A 25,638-nucleotide genomic window follows, 5' to 3' on the forward strand; every position below is an offset into this window, starting at 1 on the left:
AAATTCTTGACGAGGTCGTTCTGAATTACCATGGACTAAATTCTTGACGAGGTCGTTCTGTATTACCATGGGACTAAATTCTTGACGAGGTCGTTCTGTATTACCATGGGACTAAATTCTTGACGAGGTCGTTCTGGGACATGGTGATACAAAGATGGATGATAAATCACAGTGTTAGTTTTCAATGAGTTGGTTCTGTTGTATACATACTATATTCACTGTCTTTGTCAGGAGTTGCATTACCAAGGATATTGAAGTGTGCTCCTATCTGATGCGTCACAAATTGTCATGTTCTTGACAGGAACATTTTATTTGGAGTCTTTGTAGCTACTTGTACATTGGATGAATTTGATCATACTTACGAAATAAAATACCTGTTTAGTTAGGAAATAGCATTGTACTGTTTACCGTTTTTTTTTTTTTTAAATTCTGCTCCATGTGAAACATAGCAGCTGGTTAACTCAGTTTTATTGCTTATATGTGACAAATTATAATATCATCTATTTAATTGTACAACCAAATATGGAATGTAAGATTATTGTAACATGATGCAAAATTAAAACAATTTCAACTAAAACTGCTGTGATGACTTAGTTATATCATAATAACAAAAACAACTTGTGATAATTGACTTTAACAATAATAAAATAAAATCCTTATCATACTGTGATGATTATGTAAAACTCAAACATATGAATATATTTAAAACATGATGACGACTCCACTCAAACATATGAATATATTTAAAACATGATGATGATTCCACTTAAACATATGAATATATTTATAACATGATGACGACTCCACTCAAACATATGAATATATTTAAAACATGATGACGACTCCACTCAAACATATGAATATATTTAAAACATGATGACGACTCCACTCAAACATATGAATATATTTAAAACATGAAGACGATTCCACTCAAACATATGAATAGAACATGATGACGATTCCACTTGAACATAACACAAAATGAAACCGTGGACAATGAAATAGGCCTATAAACTAGCAGTTCTCCTGGGTATACACATTGAAGTATACCATGGATCTTCTACCATTAGGTGTGAAGGACAGAAATTTATTGTAATGCCCCATCTAATGACTCAATGTCCATTGTTGTGTTGACGTAACAAAATTACTTCTCCACCCAATGTGATATGTTCCAATACATTTTAAATTTATCATCTGTCAAACTTTTAAGTTTGGAATTTTTTGATAAAATGATTCTGGTGTTTGCGACCATTCCATATGAAACTTTGTGATTTTCCCCCTTCGAAGATATAGTTTTTAACAAAGTATGGTAGAATTAAAACATTCTAAAGTTGATGTAATAAGTCACATACAAAATTAGGACATCTTCAACTTCCTTTTAAGTTTTTACAAATTAAGTAAGGACTTTCATAGAACTGAATCAGTACATCATTAATCCTCAAAGAACTCAAATAAATTACAATGTAATGGCTAAACATGTGCGCTATTGAAGTAAAAACTTTTTACATCAATTTCATTAATACCGTGCTAGGCCCAATAATTGAAATCTACATCTAACCCAAAATCACAATGGTGACAAAGTATACCTGGTAATCCGTCTCGCAATACAGAATTCTAACTACATATAATTTTAGTGCAATTAAATGAAAGCAAGGTGCTTGAATATTAAAACCACTCAAGAAAACTTTGTTATTGACAAGAAATGTGTAGTTTTTACATAATCTACCAAGCCACATCAGATATAGGATACTAACTAACTACATCATAACAGGCATTAATTAAAGGCTGAGATGAATAATAACAAAATAGTTTACATATTCTCTCACAACAAATGTGAAAAACACACAATATAGATAATATATGTAACATTTTTATATACAATATTTAACTTTATTTTCTCCTTTTTTCATCTTTCAAAACAAAAACAATTTTTCTTTTGCTTTTCATATGCTTTTTATCTTTTTTTTTTTCTATTTTTTTTTTCTAATTTTTTTTTTGTAATTTTTTTTCTCTCCAATTAACAAAACTTAACATAGAGTTCACATGTATCTTCTACTAGTTGAGACAAACACAATAGAGAGAGAAGGAGGAAGTAAAACAACAATAACAGAAATATCCACACAAAAAACAAGTGCTCCACACTTCCTGGTGGCTTGGTAAAACTAAAACATCATCATAAATATTCAAACATAATCAGTTTCTTAACTGCCCATAGTGGACTTTTGCTCTATATCCATTTATCTATTTATTTATTTTTTATTTTTTTTACATTAAATATGAAAGGTAATGTACCTTAAAAACTCAAACCTATTTCAAGAATGTTTTTTTTTCTTTATTTGCGTTTTATGATAAAGAGGAGAATTTGACTCAGAGGGGAACTTACCTACATGAACTTGTGCCTTTTACAATGTAATTTATAGGGAAATTTACCTACATGAACTTTTGCCTTTAAATTTATAGGGAAATATAGGTGAACTTTTTGAGTGACTAAAGGATAACGTCTGTAAATGAAAACACAATAATTACAGACCAGCTGGTACAGAAATAAACATTGTTATATTACACTACTGGACCAAGGTAATATAACCTGATGTTGTAGAATAAATCAGAGGATAAACTACACCTGATTAATGGTGTGCGAACATCTAAAACACTTGTGATACCTGTAGATCACTATATAACATATGATAGAGAAAGTTGATAATGATCACACAACAAAGAAACATATTTACTACCTGTAAGTAACAGTAACAGAGGTAAATAATTAAATCAACATTATCATAGACGAAAACAAATAACAAGAGAGAGAGAGAGATAAAAACAAGATGATAAATAAATCACTTAACTATGCATTGATATTAAGTAAATTGCTGGAGTGTTTATATAAGCTTTAGATTGAAATCTTCTGAATTCCTTGACAGATTAGATTATATGTTAAAACTAAGTATGGGGACTTAAAATTATTATGTTTGAAAAGAAGCTAATTAGTTAAAATAAAAGCAATGATCAGAAATTGTATCATTCACTATTTGACTTGCACATCAATATGGTGCTTTGCAACCAAATTTTGTTGCTTAAATCTACATGTATTTACATGAAAATGAGTCTATAGTTCCTAATTGCTCTTGCTCTTTGAGAAAATGAGCAATTCATAATTTCTATGAGGTTGGAATCCTGAAATCTTCGACCTGGATGAGATGATCTAGGACGAGGTCAATATCTGGGACAGCCTGACTAGACTCCGACATTGTGGAGGATTGGTTCCCTAGGGTCTGGACGCCGCTACTCTGGTCCAGGAACTGGTTTGCAGAAATCATGTAGGCCGCCTGAATTTCAAAATTGATTTTGATAGTTATTACCTGTTAAAACTAGACATGGATCCCTGTCTATTTCATGTAAACGTGTCTTGTAATGAGTCTTGTAATCTAGACTTTATCTCAGCCGATTTACAATAATTTTATGTTGACAAACAAACAAGATTTAACAGATTGTAGGAAAACACTTTGCATTGACAAACAAATAACTGATATAAACAACTTATAATAACATCAAATTTAAATCTTATAACTAGCTGAGGTAAACAACAGGCCCATGGGCCTTAATGATCATCTGAGTTTCGATGCAGAATGAAACAGGCCCATCAGCCCCTTGAAGTCAGTCAGTGATTTTATTGATTTGACTCTTTAATCTACCCGGTATGTAAAGTGTTTGGTTCCATCAAATATGTGAATTCAGAAGATTTTTTTATCCTGTTTGGCCCCATCCCTCTGATCTCTGAGGGTCAGTGAGGACCAATATGGATATAAATGTATTAAAATGCTATATCCTAAGCTAATAATACTAACCAAGTTTAACTCATTTTTCTATTTAAACTGAACAAATGTGTTTTTCCTTTATAAACTATAGTACATTCGAACCCCTTCCCATGGGAAAATCTGAGATACCATGGCCATGAATTCACTTTTTTGTAAAGGGCCTTCAGACCGTTCATCTATGAAGAGTACATAGTTCTATCAAATCATGCTGTTAATTCAAAAGAAGATTTTTGAAATTTTAGCTATTTTGCCCCTAGAGGTCAGTGAGGACAAATATGGATATGATATTAAAATGCTATCTCAGGCTAATAATTCTAACCAAGTTTGACTCATTTCCTATGAAATTAGACGTTAACATAAGAATCTAGGTCAAACAGGATTCAAGTGAGGCAAGGAAAGTAACGCTTTTAAAAAAAAATATAATTTATCGGGTTATGCAGATGTTATTAGATCACAAAAATAACCCACATGTGTATAGTATACCGAAGGAAATCTTAAAATTAACCACCGATGAAAATTTCCATGTTTACAATAGTTGTATGGCTTCTTCTATAGTAATTTAAATCTGCGTAATTCAGGACCTGTCTTTATTGGCCAAATATGCTTGTCCCAGTGACATGTAGTTTAGACACGCTGTCTGTTGGTGATTATCCTTGATCTGAGTATGTTTTATATGCCACATACTACCTACCACATGGGGATATAAATGGATGTGGATTCAAGGCTATAAAGTTTCATTAAAGCAGTACAAATAGATATAAATAAAGTATTTGATAAATGTTTGAATATCGAGTATAAACGCTTCCTCTATACCTGGTAGATAGAGCCAGCATTAAAGGCAGCAGAATCAAACATATCCTGGTAGGTGTGCTGGTGATCTCTGGCTACAGGATCACCTGGACCCATTTTCAGATAGGTAGAGAGATCGCTGGGCGATTCAGGGACTGTTTGGAAGGTGCGAGAATCGACGCCAGGTTGGTGAGGTGACTCGCCGCTGTATTCAGGTACACACTGTGGAGTGCTCTCCTCCTGGTCGGATGGCTGGAAACAATCTGGGAAAAAACAAGGATTATGTAACAAGCAATGTGTCTGTAAGACAACTTCAGGAATCTGCTTTTTGTCATTTTCATAAAAAGTAAAACTAAATCAGATTTCATAAGTTTAACAGGAGGTCTGGAAGCCTTGACCTTCACATAATGATTCTAAAACATTCATTTTTTATTTTTTGTCAATATACAGCATGTCTTGTGAATTGTATAAAAGGATCAAGTAATTGTTGTTTGTACATCTCAGCTGACAGAGCTCAATGTGACAGAGTTGATCATTAGTGACCAGGCCTAAAGATCATGAATCAGTCTTAAGTCTAAAACCGTTTTTTTTAGACTTTGCCTATCACAGATGATGTTACGATTAGTTATGTCATTATGTTATGTGATTGGCTAAGCCAAAACTGAAGTATATTATTGTTTCATGATCCTGGGTCCCGATAGTGTTCCAAGAAAAGGTTTTAAACTTCAGTCTGGACGCTACATTTTCTCGTCTCCTGTACTGACTGAGCTACATTTTCACCATTGATTGACCAAGTCCAGTTCTCCATTACATTTCTCCCTCCTTTCTCTAAGCCTTAAAGATTGAGTATGTAAACACAATCATAATGTCAAATTTCATGTTTTGTGTACTTATTGAATGGCCACCAATTTTACACCAAGACTTGAAGATTTACCAATTACATCATCAAGTTCAAGGTCTTCAGACTTACCAATAATTGAGTCAAGTTCAAGGTTTTCAGAGTTAGAAGTAATTGGATCAAGTTCAAGGTCTCCACACTTACCAATAATTGGATCAAGTTCAAGGTTTTCAGAGTTACAAATAATTGGGATCAAGTTCAAGGTCTCCACACTTACCAATAATTGGATCAAGTTCAAGGTTTTTAGAGTTACAAATAATTGGATCAAGTTCAAGGTCTCCACACTTACCAATAATTGGGTCAAGTTCCAAGTCTCTCAGATCATCAGAGAAGTCACTGAGAATGGAGGTAACAGACTGTGAGTCGAGGGCAGCCATGGCTACGAATGTATCCCTGGAGTCTGGGGACATGTTTCTCCACATCTGAGCAACACGACTTGCTGTCTCCGGAGTCTCTGGGTATTCAGCAGCCATTTGTTGGTAAAACTGGAAATAACTGTAAAAACAACATGTTCATGATTGATACCTACAGATTCATTGTTGAACTTATCAATACAGTAAATGATTGATACCTACAGGCGCACTGTTAAACTTATCAATACAGTAAACCCTCAAATAGCTCAACATGGTAAAGACTATCGGTCTAATGTCAATATTATGCTGCTAAGACATAATGTATTGCTTACAATCTTGGACACTAAAGGCAGATAAGTTACTTGTCCAGTCAAACTAGGGATCAAACCACTGAAACCAGCACAAACATTTAAGGAATTTTAATAAAGTATTAAGGTAAGGAAAAAAATGTCTATTGTAGTTAATACACATGGAAATAACCATAGCATACAAACTGAGGTTTAAAATAAGTCTTTGAAGTGTGCTCATCTACAATCTTATCTCAAAGGGCAAAGAAAATTGGTTTGATGGTGTCATAATGCAAGGAAATAAAATGACATGACATAAACACAGTGGGAGGGATGCAGCCTCGTGTCTATATAAAGCTTTCTTACTGAATTAGATTTGGCAATTGATACATAATACAGTATCCACAATCCTAGCTTATCATTCAAATTTGAAGGTTAACAAGAGGCCCAAGAGCCTTAACAGTCATCTGAATACCTTGGCAATAATCATATAGGAAATTAATTAGATATCATGTCATGGTAGCCATCTTCGATTTGGGATCAACCAGAGATGTAACAACACTTTGACAGGACCATGTCAGAATCATTTCATGCAAGTTTCAGCCAAATCACACTAGTAGATCTTGAGAAGAAGTCCCTCAAAATGTGTTTTCAAGATGGCGGCTGTAGCGGCCATCTTGGATTTCGGATCTAACCGAAAAATAACAACACTTTGTCGAGACCATGTCAGGATCATTTCATGCAAGTTTCAGCCAAACCGCACTGGTAGAACTTGAGAAGAAGTTCAAAATGTGTGTTTTCAAGATGGCGGCTGTGGCGGCCATCTTGGATTTCAGATCTAACCGAAAAATAACAACACTTTGTCAAGACCGTGTCAGGATCATTTCATGCAAGTTTCAGCCAAATCGCACAATTAGAACTTGAGAAGTTCAAAATGTGTTTTCAAGATGGTGGCTGTGGCAGCCATCTTAGATTTCGGATCGACCCGAAAAATAACAACACTTTATCAAAACCATGTCAGGATCATGTCAAGCAAGTTTCAGCCAAATCGCACCATTAGAACTTGAGAAGAAGATCAGATTGTGTTTTCAAGATGGCGGCTGTGGCGGCCATCTTGGATTTCGGATCTAACCGAAAAATAACAACACTTTTTCAAGACCATGTCAGGATCATTTCATGCAAGTTTCAGCCAAACTGCACTGATAGAACTTGAGAAGAAGTTCAAAATGTGGTTTCAAGATGGCGGCTGTGGCGGCCATCTTGGATTTCGGATCTAACCGAAAAATAACAAACACTTTGTCAGGATCATGTCAGGATCATTTCATGCAAGTTTCAGCCAAATTGCATCGGTAGAACTTGAGAAGAAGTTCAAAATGTGTTTTCAAGATGGCGGCTGTGGCGGCCATCTTGGATTTCGGATCAACCTGAAAAATAACAACACTTTGTCAGACCATGTCAGGATCATATCATGCAAGTTTCAGCCAAATCGCACCGGTAGAACTTGAGAAGAAGTTCAAAATGTGTTTTGAAGATGGCGGCTGTGGCGGCCATCTTGGATTACGGATCGACCCTAAAAACAACAACATTTTGTCGGGACCATGTCAGGATCATTTCATGCAAGTTTCAGCCAAATTGCACTGGTCAAACTTGAGAAGAAGATTGAAATGTGAAAAGTTTACGGACGGCGGACTTCGCGCGACGACGGACGAAGCATGATGGCTATAGGTCATCCTGACCCTGTGGGTCAGATGACCTAAAAAAAGACAAAACTTTAGTTTAAAGAAGAATTAGTAGAATATACAAATATTTCCCTGCTTTTTGATAATCTGCATGTATCTTTCAAAAAAACCCTTTTCCATTCACCAGATCACTATACCCATGTCAAAGTGGAAGACAGTTCTAATTCATAATTAATTCATGTAACAGGAGAGGAGAAATGTAGTGGCAAGACCGGGATTCGAACCCAGGACACTCCGAACACTAGCCGAATGCTCTACTGACTGAGCTACCTGGTCACAGATGATCGACCCAGTGCAATCCCGCTACACTCCTCCCTCCTTGCTCGAAGTCTTCGCCCCTAGAGACCCTTCCAAACATCACCACCGTAGGTTATTTAGTTGGACGCCAATTTTGTAACAGGAGAGGAGAAATGTAGTGGCCAGACTGGGATTTGAACCCGGGACCCTCCAAACACTAGCCAAGTGCTCTACTGACTGAGCTACCTGGTCACTGATGATCGACCCAGTCCAATCCCACTACATTCATAATGCAACTGGCTGGGACTGTTGACCCTTTAAGCAAAATACAAATCCAATTTCTAACTTCAAAGACGCATTTCATAAAACACATTTGAAGCAAAAATTTGACGCTTAAGATCCTATACATGTATATAAAATTATTTCATTCATTTGTGTGACGGGCTCCGCTGCGGTGGTCGAGTGGTTAAGATGTCATGACATATTAGCACAAGCCCTTCATCTCTGGATGTGAAATTGAATCCAATGTGGGGCATTTGAAAGGGACTGACCGTTGGTCAGTGGTTTTTCTCCAGGTATCCCAGCTTTCCTCCACCAACAAACCTGGCATATCCTTATATGACCTTGGCTGTTAATATGATGTTAAACTAATTAAAACCCAAACCCTCATTTATTTGTGCAGCTATTTATGGTATGAAGCTTTAACTCACCCATCAAAATCCTGACAGCCGTTGATATCCGTATTCTCGAATACTCCTGTGATTAGGGGGGTCTCCGTATTCAAGGTGTGCTTTTCTGGTGTAGGGAAGCTCCTGTACAGTCAAAAATAAAATTATCACAACAGATCTGATATATTTGTACTAACAGCTGAAGATAACTGAGAAAACCTACTCATTATGACACTTTGTAATTATCAGCTCTACAAGCCTATTTTGACGTTGGTAGGAGAAAACACTGATTCATTAATGATGTATCTGTATATATCACACTTCCATCATTTCTATTTCAGCCTCAAAACTATGACAATTTATATTTTATATAAGAAGGTTCCACAATGCCAATACGTACACCAGTCCTTATCTTACTTTATCATTTATTGATCTATCTTAATTAAACCTTTTCATGAGAGTCAATGAACACAAACAGGTATAGATAAATGATGCATCTCGGTTTCGTGCAGCAATTCACGTTTAAATCATAACAAGTACTGATCTTGATATTGTAAATTCAAATCTTACAATTCAAGGCTTTGTTACCATGACAACCAAGTTTTTGTAAAACACTTGCAAGCTAATTTCAGCATCCCTTATAACCCCCTTACATCTAAACGAATTAACACTGAAAAGTCTGCAGACAAAAGAGAACATTTTAACACCAACAAAGTGGCTGGTTACCATTTAACTTCTTCTCACCACAAAATCGTTTTTAACACATCAGCAACACGACATGCCATGTACACATGTAGTTAGTGTGTTTAGAAAACAAATCTGCAGAAACATTCACACATGAACTAAAACTGTAAACTTAACAGCTGTAATTATATAATGCCTTCATGGTAATAAGAACACAATTCTTGGCTTATTACAGGTGTACTTCTTTATAGCATCATGCAATGACGACATATGACGCCCCCTCTATTTCCCTAATGACGATATATGACGCCCCCTCTATTTCCCAAATGACGATATATGACGCCCCCTCTATTTCCCTTATGGCGATATATGACGCCCCCTCTATTTCCCTTATGGCGATATATGACGCCCCCTCTATTTCCCTTAAGGCGATATATGACGCCCCCTCTATTTCCCTTATGGCGATATATTGACGCCCCCCTCTATTTCCAGCTATATGATTTCCCTTAGATATATGATGCCCCCTCTATTCCCTTATGCTTAATGACGCCCCCTCTATTTCCCTTATGGCGATATATGATGCCCCCCTCTATTTCCCTTATGGCGATATATGACGCCCCCTCTATTTCCCTTATGGCGATATATGACGCCCCCTCTATTTCCCTTAAGGCGATATATGACGCCCCCTCTATTTCCCTTATGGCGATATATGACGCCCCTCTATTTCCCTTATGGCGATATATGACGCCCCCTCTATTTCCCTTATGGCGATATATGACGCCCCCTCTATTTCCCTTATGGCGATATATGACGCCCCCTCTATTTCCCTTATGGCGATATATGACGCCCCCTCTATTTCCCTTATGGCGATATATGACGCCCCCTCTATTTCCCTCATGACGACAGAGGACACCTTTTCTGACAAGCAAATCCCTATTCAATCATTCCTTTTGTATTTTTGGGTGCCATACATTAACCAACACAGGGTAAGCAGGTCATATCTAGCATATTATGTTGTTTTTTCTCTCTAAATACTATTATTATAAATCTGTAACATAAGTTAATAATGAAAGATTTTACCTGCCAATAATGCAGGTACAAAATATAACGACAGGAAAAAATCTATCAGGACATTGTCTTTGGTTTCCAGACATGTAAAAAAAACCAGCAGTAAAGTCCATGTAAGAGTTGATAATTAAAGTGTAAATATTTCCAGGTAAATTAATGCAATTGAACTTTTTACCTGACAAGTAGACTTGTTCTCATGTTGAGTAACATTTGTAGAAACTTAAAAATTTAAATATATCCCCATATAGATTATAAAATCTATTAGTGTTTTATTATTGAAGTATCAATGAACTTTAATCTAGGGACTCACTAAGGTTTACAGAGGTGTCAGATGTCATCATTCGACTTTATGAGTTATAGCTAACTTTTTATCACCTTTTGAAGTGACTGAGTATGTACGCTGATGACATTCACAGTTTATGATAACTAAATGTTAGACTTACTTCTCAAGCTGGCGACGACACCTACGTGCCTGGCGATGTTTTTCTTCATTCGGATGATTCTTTTTTTGTGACGACCTGGATATGAAAACCAATCACAGAATATACATTGTAAACATTTCAGTCTAAGAAATTTCTACCTCTTTTGCTATCTATACATGTACGTATACACACTTTTTGTCAAAATTACAATTAGAGAAATGGTTTCATTATGCAGAGTTTAACAATCACTCTCCTTTTTAATATCATGTACTGTATACTGTATCCATATATGCATGTTTTGCTTAGTTATGGGCCGTAAGGCCCGCGGAATAAAAAAAACCTAAACTGGACTTGTTAATCTGACCTACCTGTGTCCATGTGACTTGTTAATCTGACATACATGTGTCCATGTGACTTGTTAGTCTGACCTACCTGTGTCCATGTGACTTGTTAATCTGACATACATGTGTCCATGTGACTTGTTAATCTGACATACCTGTGTCCATGTGACTTGTTAATCTGACATACCTGTGTCCATGTGACTTGTTAATCTGACATACATGTGTCCATGTGACTTGTTAATCTGACATACCTGTGTCCATGTGACTTGTTAATCTGACATACCTGTGTCCATGTGACTTGTTAATCTGACATACATGTGTCCATGTGACTTGTTAATCTGATATACCTGTGTCCATGTGACTTGTTAATCTGACATACATGTGTCCATGTGACTTGTTAATCTGACATACCTGTGTCCATGTGACTTGTTAATCTGACATACATGTGTCCATGTGACTTGTTAATCTGACATACCTGTGTCCATGTGACTTGTTAATCTGACATACATGTGTCCATGTGACTTGTTAATCTGACATACATGTGTCCATGTGACTTGTTAATCTGATATACCTGTGTCCATGTGACTTGTTAATCTGACATACCTGTGTCTATGTGACTTGTTAATCTGACCTACCTGTGTCCATGTGACTTGTTAATCTGACATACATGTGTCCATGTGACTTGTTAATCTGAAATACCTGTGTCCATGTGACTTGTTAATCTGACATACCTGTGTCCATGTGACTTGTTAATCTGAAATACCTGTGTCCATGTGACTTGTTAATCTGAAATACCTGTGTCCATGTGACTTGTTAATCTGACATACCTGTGTCCATGTGACTTGTTAATCTGACGTACCTTTGTTCATGTGACTTGTTAATCTGACCTTCCTATGTCCATGTGACTTGTTTATCTGACATACCTTTGTTCATGTGACTTGTTAATCTGACATACCTGTGTTCATGTGACTTGTTAATCTGACGTACCTTTGTTCATGTGACTTGTTAATCTGACCTTCCTATGTCCATGTGACTTGTTAATCTGACCTACCTGTGTCCATGTGACTTGTTAATCTGACATACCTGTGTCCATGTGACTTGTTAATCTGACATACCTGTGTCCATGTGACTTGTTAATCTGACATACCTGTGTCCATGTGACTTGTTAATCTGAAATACCTGTGTCCATGTGACTTGTTAATCTGAAATACCTGTGTCCATGTGACTTGTTAATCTGATATACATGTGTCCATGTGACTTGTTAATCTGACATACATGTGTCCATGTGACTTGTTAATCTGAAATACCTGTGTCCATGTGACTTGTTAATCTGACATACCTGTGTCCATGTGACTTGTTAATCTGAAATACCTGTGTCCATGTGACTTGTTAATCTGGCATACCTGTGTATGTGACTTGTTAATCTGACATACCTGTGTCCATGTGACTTGTTAATCTGAAATACCTGTGTCCATGTGACTTGTTAATCTGGCATACCTGTGTATGTGACTTGTTAATCTGAAATACCTGTGTCCATGTGACTTGTTAATCTGAAATACATGTGTCCATGTGAGTTGTTAATCTGAAATACCTGTGTCCATGTGACTTGTTAATCTGACATACCTGTGTCCATGTGACTTGTTAATCTGACATACCTGTGTATGTGACTTGTTAATCTGAAATACATGTGTCCATGTGACTTGTTAATCTGACATACATGTGTCCATGTGACTTGTTAATCTTACATACATGTGTTCATGTGACTTGTTAATCTGAAATACCTGTGTCCATGTGACTTGTTAATCTGACATACATGTGTCCATGTGACTTGTTAATCTGACATACATGTGTCCATGTGACTTGTTAATCTGACATACCTGTGTCCATGTGACTTGTTAATCTGACATACCTGTGTCCATGTGACTTGTTAATCTGACATACATGTGTCCATGTGACTTGTTAATCTGACATACCTGTGTCCATGTGACTTGTTAATCTGACATACCTGTGTCCATGTGACTTGTTAATCTGACATACATGTGTCCATGTGACTTGTTAATCTGATATTCCTGTGTCCATGTGACTTGTTAATCTGACATACATGTGTCTATGTGACTTGTTAATCTGACATACCTGTGTCCATGTGACTTGTTAATCTGACATACATGTGTCCATGTGACTTGTTAATCTGACATACCTGTGTCCATGTGACTTGTTAATCTGACATACATGTGTCCATGTGACTTGTTAATCTGACATACATGTGTCCATTAGACTTGTTAATCTGATATACCTGTGTCCATGTGACTTGTTTAATCTGACATACCTGTGTCTATGTGACTTGTTAATCTGACCTACCTGTGTCCATGTGACTTGTTAATCTGACATACATGTGTCCATGTGACTTGTTAATCTGAAATACCTGTGTCCATGTGACTTGTTAATCTGACATACCTGTGTCCATGTGACTTGTTAATCTGAAATACCTGTATCCATGTGACTTGTTAATCTGAAATACCTGTGTCCATGTGACTTGTTAATCTGACATACCTGTGTCCATGTGACTTGTTAATCTGACGTACCTTTGTTCATGTGACTTGTTAATCTGACCTTCCTATGTCCATGTGACTTGTTTATCTGACATACCTTTGTTCATGTGACTTGTTAATCTGACATACCTGTGTTCATGTGACTTGTTAATCTGACGTACCTTTGTTCATGTGACTTGTTAATCTGACCTTCCTATGTCCATGTGACTTGTTAATCTGACCTACCTGTGTCCATTTGACTTGTTAATCTGACATACCTGTGTCCATGTGACTTGTTAATCTGACATACCTGTGTCCATGTGACTTGTTAATCTGAAATACATGTGTCCATGTGAGTTGTTAATCTGAAATACCTGTGTCCATGTGACTTGTTAATCTGACATACCTGTGTCCATGTGACTTGTTAATCTGACATACATGTGTATGTGACTTGTTAATCTGAAATACCTGTGTCCATGTGACTTGTTAATCTGACATACATGTGTCCATGTGACTTGTTAATCTTACATACATGTGTTCATGTGACTTGTTAATCTTACATACATGTGTCCATGTGACTTGTTAATCTTACATACATGTGTCCATGTGACTTGTTAATCTGACATACCTGTGTCCATGTGACTTGTTAATCTGACATACATGTGTCCATGTGACTTGTTAATCTGACATACATGTGTCCATGTGACTTGTTAATCTGACATACCTGTGTCCATGTGACTTGTTAATCTGACATACATGTGTCCATGTGACTTGTTAATCTGACATACATGTGTCCATGTGACTTGTTAATCTGACATACCTGTGTCCATGTTACTTGTTAATCTGACATACCTGTGTCCATGTGACTTGTTAATCTGACATACCTGTGTCCATGTGACTTGTTAATCTTACATACATGTGTCCATGTGACTTGTTAATCTTACATACCTGTGTCCATGTGACTTGTTAATCTGACATACCTGTGTCCATGTGACTTGTTAATCTGACATACATGTGTCCATGTGACTTGTTAATCTTACATATATGTGTCCATGTGACTTGTTAATCTTACATACTTGTGTCCATGTGACTTGTTAATCTGACATACCTGTGTCCATGTGACTTGTTAATCTGACATACCTGAGTCCATGTGACTTGTTAATCTGACATACCTGTGTCCATGTGACTTGTTAATCTTACATACATGTGTCCATGTGACTTGTTAATCTGACATACCTGTGTCCATGTGACTTGTTAATCTGACATACCTGTGTCCATGTGACTTGTTAATCTGACATACATGTGTCCATGTGACTTGTTAATCTGACATACATGTGTCCATGTGACTTGTTAATCTTGACATACCTGTGTCCATGTGACTTGTTAATCTGACATACATGTGTCCATGTGACTTGTTAATCTTACATACATGTGTCCATGTGACTTGTTAATCTTACATACCTGTGTCCATGTGACTTGTTAATCTGACATACCTGTGTCCATGTGACTTGTTAATCTGACATACCTGTGTCCATGTGACTTGTTAATCTGACATACCTGTGTCCATTTGACTTGTTAATCTGACATACCTGTGTCCATGTGACTTGTTAATCTGAAATACCTGTGTCCATGTGACTTGTTAATCTTACATACCTGTGTATGTGACTTGTTAATCTGAAATACCTGTGTCCATGTGACTTGTTAATCTGACATACCTGTGTTCATGTGACTTGTTAATTTGAAATACCTGTGTCCATGTGACTTGTTAATCTGAAATACATGTGTCCATGTGACTTGTTAATCTTACATACCTGTGTATGTGACTTGTTAATCTGAAATACCTGTGTCCATGTGACTTGTTAATCTGACATACCTGTGTCCATGTGACTTGTTAATCTGAAATACCTGTGTCCATGTGACTTGTTAATCTGACATACCTGTGTCCATGTGACTTGTTAATCTGAAATACCTGTGTCCATGTGACTTGTTAATCTGGCATACCTGTGTATGTGACTTGTTAATCTAACATACCTGTGTCCATGTGACTTGTTAATCTGAAATACCTGTGTCCATGTGACTTGTTAATCTTACATACCTGTGTCCATGTGACTTGTTAATCTTACATACCTGTGTCCATGTGACTTGTTAATCTGAAATACCTGTGTCCATGTGACTTGTTAATCTGACATACCTGTGTCCATGTGACTTGTTAATCTTACATACATGTGTCCATGTGACTTGTTAATCTTACATACCTGTGTCCATGTGACTTGTTAATCTGACATACCTGTGTCCATGTGACTTGTTAATCTGAAATACCTGTGTCCATGTGACTTGTTAATCTTACATACATGTGTCCATGTGACTTGTTAATCTGACATACCTGTGTCCATGTGACTTGTTAATCTGACATACATGTGTCCATGTGACTTGTTAATCTTACATACATGTGTCCATGTGACTTGTTAATCTTACATACCTGTGTCCATGTGACTTGTTAATCTGACATACCTGTGTCCATGTGACTTGTTAATCTGACATACCTGTGTCCATGTGACTTGTTAATCTGACATACCTGTGTCCATTTGACTTGTTAATCTGACATACCTGTGTCCATGTGACTTGTTATCTGAAATACCTGTGTCCATGTGACTTGTTAATCTTACATACCTGTGTAACATGTGACTTGTTAATCTTACATACCTGTGTCCATGTGACTTGTTAATCTACATACCTGTGTATGTGCATGTGACTTGTTAATCTTACATACCTGTGTCCATGTGACTTGTTAATTCCTTTGCTCCTTGCATTCTCTTTCGACTTTTTTCTTTTGTCATTATGAGGAGTACTGTTACAGAAAAAAAAAGTTTATAATTAAACTTGAATGTAGTAGGATATTTTGTTAGATCATTTGGTTTTAAAGAACATTACATATTTGTCATTTAGACACGTTTTCTTTTGCCATACAAAATACTCTTTGTGGAAAAGCCTAAAAAATGAAGTTTATTAATAATTTGGTAGATGTCATCATACAAAACTAACATAGTTAATCCAGAGCAGAGTAACTGTAATGTATTAAACACAAGATTGATTTAAAGAATTGAACCTAGTTAAACATAAAACTTAATTTTAACTATAGATGTAAACTAATGGCTTACTAATACCCAGTTTACTACCACTCATTTGAGACCATGGTAACTGTGACAGTAAACATGGTATTTATCAATAGTCCAAACTTTTGTTTGTTCATTTTGACGTATGATTTGGTTGTTATGGCTCATATATTGCTATGGACATTTTGAAAACTTTATGATTGTCTTAGTTAACTTTTATAAAACTCCTAAAAAACCAGAATTCTAAATTGGGCTACACTCAAACCTGCCCCAGCAACCACCTCTGTATAAAGACTGCCTGCTTAATAAGATCAATTTATCTAGGTCCCAAATTGTCAATTTCAACACAATTTGACCTGTGTATAAACTATAAAGACCATTTTTCTTTACCCTTTCGTTGGTATTTATAGGAAGGTTTGACTGTATTTGCTTTATTTGTATAAATTTGACAAATCAAAAGCCTCTGATAATGTTTCAATGGATGATCAAAATTCCAGACATCCATAGATTGCATCAACAGACTAAGTTTGAACAAAATTGATCCGAAGGCTATTTATTAGCTATTTTACAATCCCTGTGTTATCGGATTACGACAGCTATAGAAATCAAACAAATCACATCTACATGTATTGTCAATCTTGAAAACTATAACTATTATATTAGTCATCGCTCAAAACCATTATATTATATATCATATGCCAGTTTTTACTTAAATCCGCATTATCTAAATTTTGAACAAAATTGATCCATAGACTAGTTATTGGCCATTTTACATAAACTGTCTATAGTGAACTAGTTACCATGGCAATCAAAATTTTTTTGGAAATAAAGCTTTGAATTTCTTACACATCTATACATGGTCTAAAGTTTCATGGGAATTGATCCAGTAGTTAAGGACGAGTGATCCTATAGTTAAGGAGGAGTTATCCTGTAGTTAAGGACGAGTGATCTTGTAGTTAAGGACGAGTGATCCTGTAGTTAAGGACGAGTGATCTTGTAGTTAAGTACGAGTTATCCTGTAGTTAAGGACGAGTGATCGTGCAGTTAAGGATGAGTGATCCTGTAGTTACGGACAAGTGATCCTGTAGTTAAGGACGTGTGATCCAGTAGTTAAAGATGAGTTATCCTGTAGTTAAGGACGAGTGATCCTGTAGTTAAGGACAAGTGATCCTGTAGTTAAGGACGAGTGATCATGTAGTTAATGAGGAGTGATCCTGTAGTTAAGGACGAGTGATCATGTAGTTAAGGAAGCGTGATCCTGTAGTTAAGGGGAGTGATCCTGTAGTTAAAAACGAGTGATCCAGTAGTTAAGACGAGTGATCCTGTAGTTAAGGACGAGTGATCCTGTAGTTAAGGACAAGTGATCCTGTAGTTAAGGACGAGTGATCCTGTAGTTATGGACGAGTGATCCTGTAGTTAAGGACAAGTGATCCTGTAGTTAAGGACGAGTGATCCTGTAGTTAAGGACAAGTGATCCTGTAGTTAAGGACAAGTGATCCTGTAGTTATGGACGAGTGATCCAGTAGTTAAGGACGAGATATCCTGTAGTTAAGGACGAGTGATCCTGTAGTTAAGGATGAGTGATCCTGTAGTTAAGGACGAGTGATCCTGTAGTTAAGGACGAGTGATCCTGTAGTTAAGGACAAGTGATCCTGTAGTTAAGGACGAGTGATCCTGTAGTTAAGGACAAGTGATCCTGTAGTTAAGGACGAGTGATCCTGTAGTTAAGGACGAGTGATCCTGTAGTTAAGGACAAGTGATCCTGTAGTTAAGGACGAGTGATCCTGTAGTTAAGGACGAGTGATCCTGTAGTTAAGGACGAGTGATCCTGTAGTTAAGGACGAGTGATCCAGTAGTTATGGACGAATGATCCTGTAGTTAAGGACGAGTGATTCTGTAGTTAGGGACGAGTGATCCTGTACTAATGGACGAGTGATCCTGTAGTTAAGGACGAGTGATCCTGTAGTTATGGACGAGTGATCCTGTAGTTAAGGACGAGTGATCCTGTAGTTATGGACGAGTGATCCTGTAGTTAAGGAGGAGTGATCCTGTAGTTAAGGACGAGTGATCCTGTAGTTAAGGACGAGTGATCCTGTAGTTATGGACGAGTGATCCTGTAGTTAAGGACGAGTGATCCTGTAGTTAAGGACGAGTGATCCTGTAGTTAAGGACGAGTGATCCTGTAGTTAAGGACGAGTGATCCAGTAGTTAAGGACGAGTGATCCTGTAGTTAAGGACGAGTGATCCTGTAGTTAAGGACGAGTGATCCTGTAGTTATGGACGAGTGATCCTGTAGTTATGGACGAGTGATCCTGTAGTTAAGGACGAGTGATCCTGTAGTTATGGACGAGTGATCCTGTAGTTATGGACGAGTGATCCTGTAGTTAAGGACGAGTGATCCTGTAGTTAAGGACGAGTGATCCTGTAGTTAAGGACGAGTGATCCTGTAGTTATGGACGAGTGATCCTGTAGTTAAGGACGAGTGATCCTGTAGTTAATGACGAGGGATCCTGTAGGTAAGGACGAGTGATCCTGTAGTTAAGGACGAGTGATCCAGTAGTTATGGACGAGTGATCCTGTAGTTAAGGACGAGTGATCCTGTAGTTAAGGACGAGTGATCCTGTAGTTAAGGACGAGTGATCCTGTAGTTAAGGACGAGTGATCCTGTAGTTAAGGACGAGTGATCCTGTAGTTAAGGACGAGTGATCCTTTAGTTATGGACGAGTGATCCTGTAGTTATGGACGAGTGATCCTGTAGTTAAGGACGAGTGATCCTGTAGTTATGGACGAGTGATCCTGTAGTTATGGACGAGTGATCCTGTAGTTAAGGACGAGTGATCCTGTAGTTATGGACGAGTGATCCTGTAGTTAAGGACGAGTGATCCTGTAGTTAATGACGAGGGATCCTGTAGTTAAGGACGAGCTATCCTGTAGTTAAGGACGAGTGATCCAGTAGTTAAGGACGAGTGATCCTGTAGTTATGGACGAGTGATCCTGTAGTTAAGGACGAGTGATCCTGTAGTTAAGGACGAGTGATCCTGTAGTTATGGACGAGTGATCCTGTAGTTAAGGACGAGTGATCCTGTAGTTAATGACGAGGGATCCTGTAGTTAAGGACGAGCTATCCTGTAGTTAAGGACGAGTGATCCTGTAGTTAAGGACGAGTGATCCTGTAGTTAAGGACGAGTGATCCTGTAGTTATGGACGAGTGATCCTGTAGTTAAGGACGAGTGATCCTGTAGTTATGGACGAGTGATCCTGTAGTTAAGGACGAGTGATCCTGTAGTTAATGACGAGGGATCCTGTAGTTAAGGACGAGCTATCCTGTAGTTAAGGACGAGTGATCCAGTAGTTAAGGACGAGTGATCTTGTAGTTATGGACGAGTGATCCTGTAGTTAAGGACGAGTGATCCTGTAGTTAATGACGAGGGATCCTGTAGTTAAGGACGAGCTATCCTGTAGTTAAGGACGAGTGATCCAGTAGTTAAGGACGAGTGATCCAGTAGTTAAGGACGAGTGATCCTGTAGTTAAGGACGAGTGATCCAGTAGTTAAGGACGAGTGATCCAGTAGTTAAGGACGAGTGATCCTGTAGTTATGGACGAGTGATCCTGTAGTTAAGGACGAGTGATCCTGTAGTTAATGACGAGGGATCCTGTAGTTAAGGACGAGCTATCCTGTAGTTATGGACGAGTGATCCTGTAGTTAAGGACAAGTGATCCTGTAGTTAAGGACAAGTGATCCTGTAGTTAAGGACGAGTGATCCTGTAGTTAAGGACAAGTGATCCTGTAGTTAAGGACAAGTGATCCTGTAGTTATGGACGAGTGATCCAGTAGTTAAGGACGAGCTATCCTGTAGTTAAGGACGAGCTATCCTGTAGTTAAGGACGAGTGATCCTGTAGTTAAGGATGAGTTATCCAGACAAGTAAGTTTTGAGTTAACAGATCAACAGACAGGGTGATTCTAGTATACAGCAGTGTTCCTGGTCATTTTTCCCCAAATCACCCCTATACCTTGCGAAATGGGGGTACACTGCCAAATTCAAGGGGTACACAATATTTGTATAGTTTCCCCAGGTGTATTCTTTGGTAGAAAATAAAGACAATGTGTAACATATATTTCGCCAAAGGAAAAAAAGAAGTTTTAGATATATGTCTCTTCGTTTGATTTGTTAACAATGTACATTACTGCTTCTTAAATTCATCTAAGGTCTGCAAGTTATTCAATCAGATTTAAAATATATACAGATGTACTGTACAGGTCTGCTGGATTGCATCAATTTCTTCACTTAAAAATCATGTTCTCAATATGCATAAAGCCCATCTTACATTGCAATCAATTTGCAAATGTATTTTGAAAAGCAATTTTCAAAATATTTTGTATAGATCTACAGACTTTTTAACCACCCAATCTGTTCATGTGCTGATCCTAAAATGCATGTAAAATGTGTCCCTGATTTACTGATTTACAGACAATTTCTGTAATGATCGGCATTCACAAACAATTTTCTTGCTCCAAGAACCTTGTGGATTTGAAGTTCATACTCTTTGATAGTGCTGGGTAGACACAGTTCTAGTTGTTATCACACAATTAAAATTTGCATTGTAAATTGGTTCACGTCACACGTGCTCTTTGAGCAATAAAACGATCAATCCCAATTACAGTCGAACTTGGTTGATACGAACTCGGATAATACGACAACCCGGCTTAATACGAAGTACTTGGCTGGTCCCGGCCGAATTCCCTCTTTATCTATGTTAAAAAAACTCGGAAAATTCGGAATTCGGAAAACTCGAAAAACTTGCTTAATACGAAGTATATTTTTGGTCCGAATGACAAAAATCCTACATAAAATGTTCGTATAATACGAAGTGAGATTTTTTTGTGAGTAAAAGATTGCCGAAAATGCCAATTTAAAAAAAATCTGGCGTAGAACGACAATTAAAAAGCCGCTTTCAACTACGTAAACACTGAGATAACTGTTAAATGTTTAGCAATATCGTTAATTCTTTGTATCAACAATAATCGGTGATCATCAAATTTAAAATTGGGGCACATGTACGCTGTACTTATGTAAACATTATCCCAACTGGTACAGCGTTATGATACAAAACATGTGGTCCCGGCCGCCTGTCACTAGTGTGATCACTCAAGCAGAACTAAGCTCTACCACCTGGCACCGTGTTAAAATCACAACCTGGAGCCGGTACACGCTTACTGTTTTTACAGGTGTATACGTTAGTTAATTATCGTGTCAGAGTTGGAAAATATGAAAGAAGCAATGGTGTAATTAGTCCCGAGGTACTCATTAAGAGTAGCTCTGTAACTGAGGAGGTGTCATGTACGTGTATCATAAATTCACTGCAGTTTCACAGCAATATCATACCCGTTTCGGAAATGTCGAAGTCAACTGAGCAATCCAACGAAGGACCCGGTACAACCGGGGGGATAATTGGATAAGTTGATAGGGTGAAGACCGGAGTGAAGAGGAAGATGACGGCCCAGACAATTGAGACGAAATACAAGGCCATCTTAGCTGTTGAAAGGGGAGACAGGTCAAAGTCGGCAATTGCTAAAGAATTCGGCATACCACCAAATACCCTGTCGACATGGCTGAAGTCAAAAGAAAAAATCAAGACCGCTTTTAGCAGTGACGGAACGAGCCCAGCAAGAAAGAAGATGCGTACAGCGAAATTTGAAGACATTGAAGCAGCCCTACTGTCAGAAGTGGTTCGCCCATGCCAGAGATCAAAATCTCCCTATTTCCAGCCCGATGCTTAAAGTAAAAGCGAACGAACTTGCCGCAAGAATTGGAGAGCCTAGCTTCGACTGCAGTACTGGCTGGATTGATCGATTTAAAGACAGACATGGTATCTGCTTCAAGAAAATCTGTGGTGAAGCAAAGTCCGTAGACAAATCCAGTGACGCAATGGTGCAGTGGGCCGACGACCTCCATACTCTCCTATCACAGTACAACCATCATTGGAAAGTCAGCAAAGCCAAGATGTTTTAAGAACGTGCACACCCTTCCGACTGAATACACAGCAAACCGGAAGGCGTGGATGACCAGTGATATTTTCAGAGAATGGATCCGTAAAGCTGACCGGAAGTTCGCCAACCAGCAACGCCGCATTGCTATGGTGATTGATAATTGTCCCGCCCATCCACAAATCCATGATCTCCGAGCCATCAAACTAATATTCCTGCCTCCGAACACCACCAGCAACGCACAGCCGATGGACCAAGGTGTGATTCAAAATCTCAAAGTTCACTACAGAAAGCGTCTACTACTACGTCACATTAAAGCAATCGACCGACAGCAGACAGCAGAGATCACTGTTCTTGATGCGATGAAACTTCTTGCCGTATCCTGGCGATGTGTGACAGCGACAACAATCAGGAACTGTTTCCACCACGCAGGCTTTAAGACCGACAGCAGTCCTACCCCCAGCAGCGACAACGAAGACGACGATGACATTCCCCTCGCTCACCTCATCAACCTCCCCGTTCCTTTTGATACGTACGCCTCCGTTGATTCTGACCTCCCCACTAGTGCTACCATGACAGACGATGACATTGTCGACGACATCATTCAACGCAGAAACGCCACCACGGACGAAGATACTGATGTTGACAGTACTTCTGAGACTGTACCTGTACCACCACTACCAACTACCGACATGGCTACTGATGCGTGTGCCCTACTTATCCGTGTATTGGAAACCCGCCCCAACAAGTCGACACAGATTGAGACTCTCCTCCGGATTTCCGATGAACTCATCCGCGAAGATCTCGTCGCACAGTGCAACGCCAAGACTCAGACAAAGATAGCAGACTATTTCAGTGACTTTGTGTGTGAACGAGAGACAGATGTTTAAAATTTTATTCATAGACTTTATTCTTGTGAAACCGAATAGTGCGATTACAATTGTATCAATGTTAGTGCTTTGAACGTGTTACTCAGCAATATAGACTTTGCGCTGTTCACCATCCACCATAGTGATAAAACACTGATATTTTAAGCTGCCATGCGTAGATTTACTTCCTGTACATTGTAACTTCCTGTCAACACATGTGTCTCGGTAAACGTAAGTTTTCTGCTATTTATATGATCTGTTACATTCTTTTTGTATGTTTGAATAATTTGTTGTGATTTCATTAAAAAAATATTTTGGATATATTTCTGTTTTATAGTTATATCTTTGCGACCCAGTGGAACCCACTTATATTGAAATCGATTACCGGTGAATTCAATATTGAAATACTGTTTATTCCATATTCACGATATTCCATCGTCTTTTTCTTTGGTTCATATTGAAATCTCAATAATTTTGAAAATATTCCCCCATTCCCCAAGGACTTCAATATAAGCGGTTTCCACTGTACTTATAAGATTTTGACACCGTCCTTGCTTACGACGTGAGACCAGTACATGTGTGTATACTTAGTGAAGAGATTGACAGTTGACTTGAGAACTCGCTTAATTCGAACACTCGGATAACTCGAAGTTTTTTCGTGGTCCCTTTGAGTTCGTATTAACCGAGTTTGACTGTAGATTACCAATGGTCATGGGTATGGACTCGGATTTTATCATAGGACAAAGCAGTTTAGTAATTCTCTGCCGCTTGGTGCGCTGCAATTAATGTTTACTGAAAGGAATACTTCCAGTATCACAAAACACATTTTGACACACTTACAATTTCTTCAATCAAAATAAGAGATAATTGAAATAATTATCACCAAATAATGGAAAATATTTAAGCGTGCATGCACGTACAGGCTGTCAAATTTATGCGCACAATAACACAAATTGTACATGATTTATGCACGTTTCTGTATGATCAGGAACACCGTACTGCGTAATAAAGGATAAGTTTAACATACTTTTCATTGGATTGGTGTCCATCGTCTAGATCCATCAGGTCCATGGACTCGGTACACAGCAGACTTGCAGTATCTAGAGGGCTAAACAACTGGTCAGGAGCCGCACAGATCTCATCTCGTACCGGGCTCTCCTGGGAATAACAATACAACAGGGTCATACAGGGGTCAGAGGTGATAGGTGATACAGGGGTCATACAGATCTCATCTCGTACTGGGCACTCCTGGGAATAAAAACAACAGGGTCGTACAGGGGTCAGAGGTGATAGCTGATACAGGGGTCAGAGGTGATACAGGGATCATACAGATCTCATCGCATTGACAAACCGCATCAGAACTGAGGAGTTTGTGTGTGACTTACCTGTTGGTTGTTGTCAGAGCTGAGGATTGTGAAAGGAGACTGTTGAGGAGTAGACCGAGGAGTTCTTGGTGTCATTGATACCAGATCCGGTAATTTGACCGGTGTGAACCCACTGTGGCTCTCAAACAGTCTCTGTTTAAATCATAGTCAAATCTTAAGCTTCATTTACAATGGTCAGTTTGATGAATTTATAGATAATTAACAAAATACTGTAATTTCAAATGTTACTGTCAGTTCTTTATTTCCATCTGATTAAGCTTAAATTGAGATTAGCCCTTGCCTAGTCTCCTTACCATAGACATCATCTACAGAATGACTTACTAGGAAAAGAAAATATACAAACTAATGAAAACTTCAAATTAATATCATAGCTTTTTGAAAGAAAAGAAGAAAAGTTCTAATTAAAATCAAGTCAATTGTCTCCCTATTTAGACTACGGGTGCAAATGTACCCC

General features: G+C 38.0%; 1 protein-coding gene across 1 annotated transcript; it reads right to left on the reverse strand.

Moving 5' to 3' along the window:
• Positions 1-404: 404 nt before the first annotated feature.
• On the reverse strand, positions 405-25,316 carry LOC138329584 (uncharacterized). The gene is made up of 8 exons (XM_069276666.1): positions 25,185-25,316; positions 24,827-24,957; positions 16,600-16,677; positions 10,982-11,056; positions 8,829-8,930; positions 5,792-5,997; positions 4,629-4,867; positions 405-3,326 (listed from the first exon to the last, which is right to left on the reverse strand). Exons 1-8 carry the CDS (start codon positions 25,257-25,259, stop codon positions 3,159-3,161), a joined length of 1,074 nt encoding a protein of 357 aa, XP_069132767.1. The 5' UTR covers positions 25,260-25,316; the 3' UTR covers positions 405-3,158.
• Between the last annotated feature and the right edge of the window lie 322 nt (positions 25,317-25,638).

Source organism: Argopecten irradians, chromosome 8 (genome assembly GCF_041381155.1).
Source record: "Argopecten irradians isolate NY chromosome 8, Ai_NY, whole genome shotgun sequence".
In the NCBI taxonomy this organism is placed as follows: Eukaryota; Metazoa; Mollusca; class Bivalvia; order Pectinida; family Pectinidae; genus Argopecten; species Argopecten irradians.

What these genes read in the sequence shown, in the direction of transcription:
- LOC138329584 (XM_069276666.1), bottom strand. Translation starts at nt 25,259, where the DNA reads ATGACACCAAGAACTCCTCGGTCTACTCCTCAACAGTCTCCTTTCACA. An exon ending in GCTCTGACAACAACCAACAG is followed by an intron (nt 24,958 to 25,184) that starts GTAAGTCACACA and finishes TGTTATTCCCAG; the next exon opens with GAGAGCCCGGTACGAGATGA. An exon ending in AACAAGTCACATGGACACAG is followed by an intron (nt 11,057 to 16,599) that starts GTATGTAAGATT and finishes TTTCATATCCAG; the next exon opens with GTCGTCACAAAAAAAGAATC.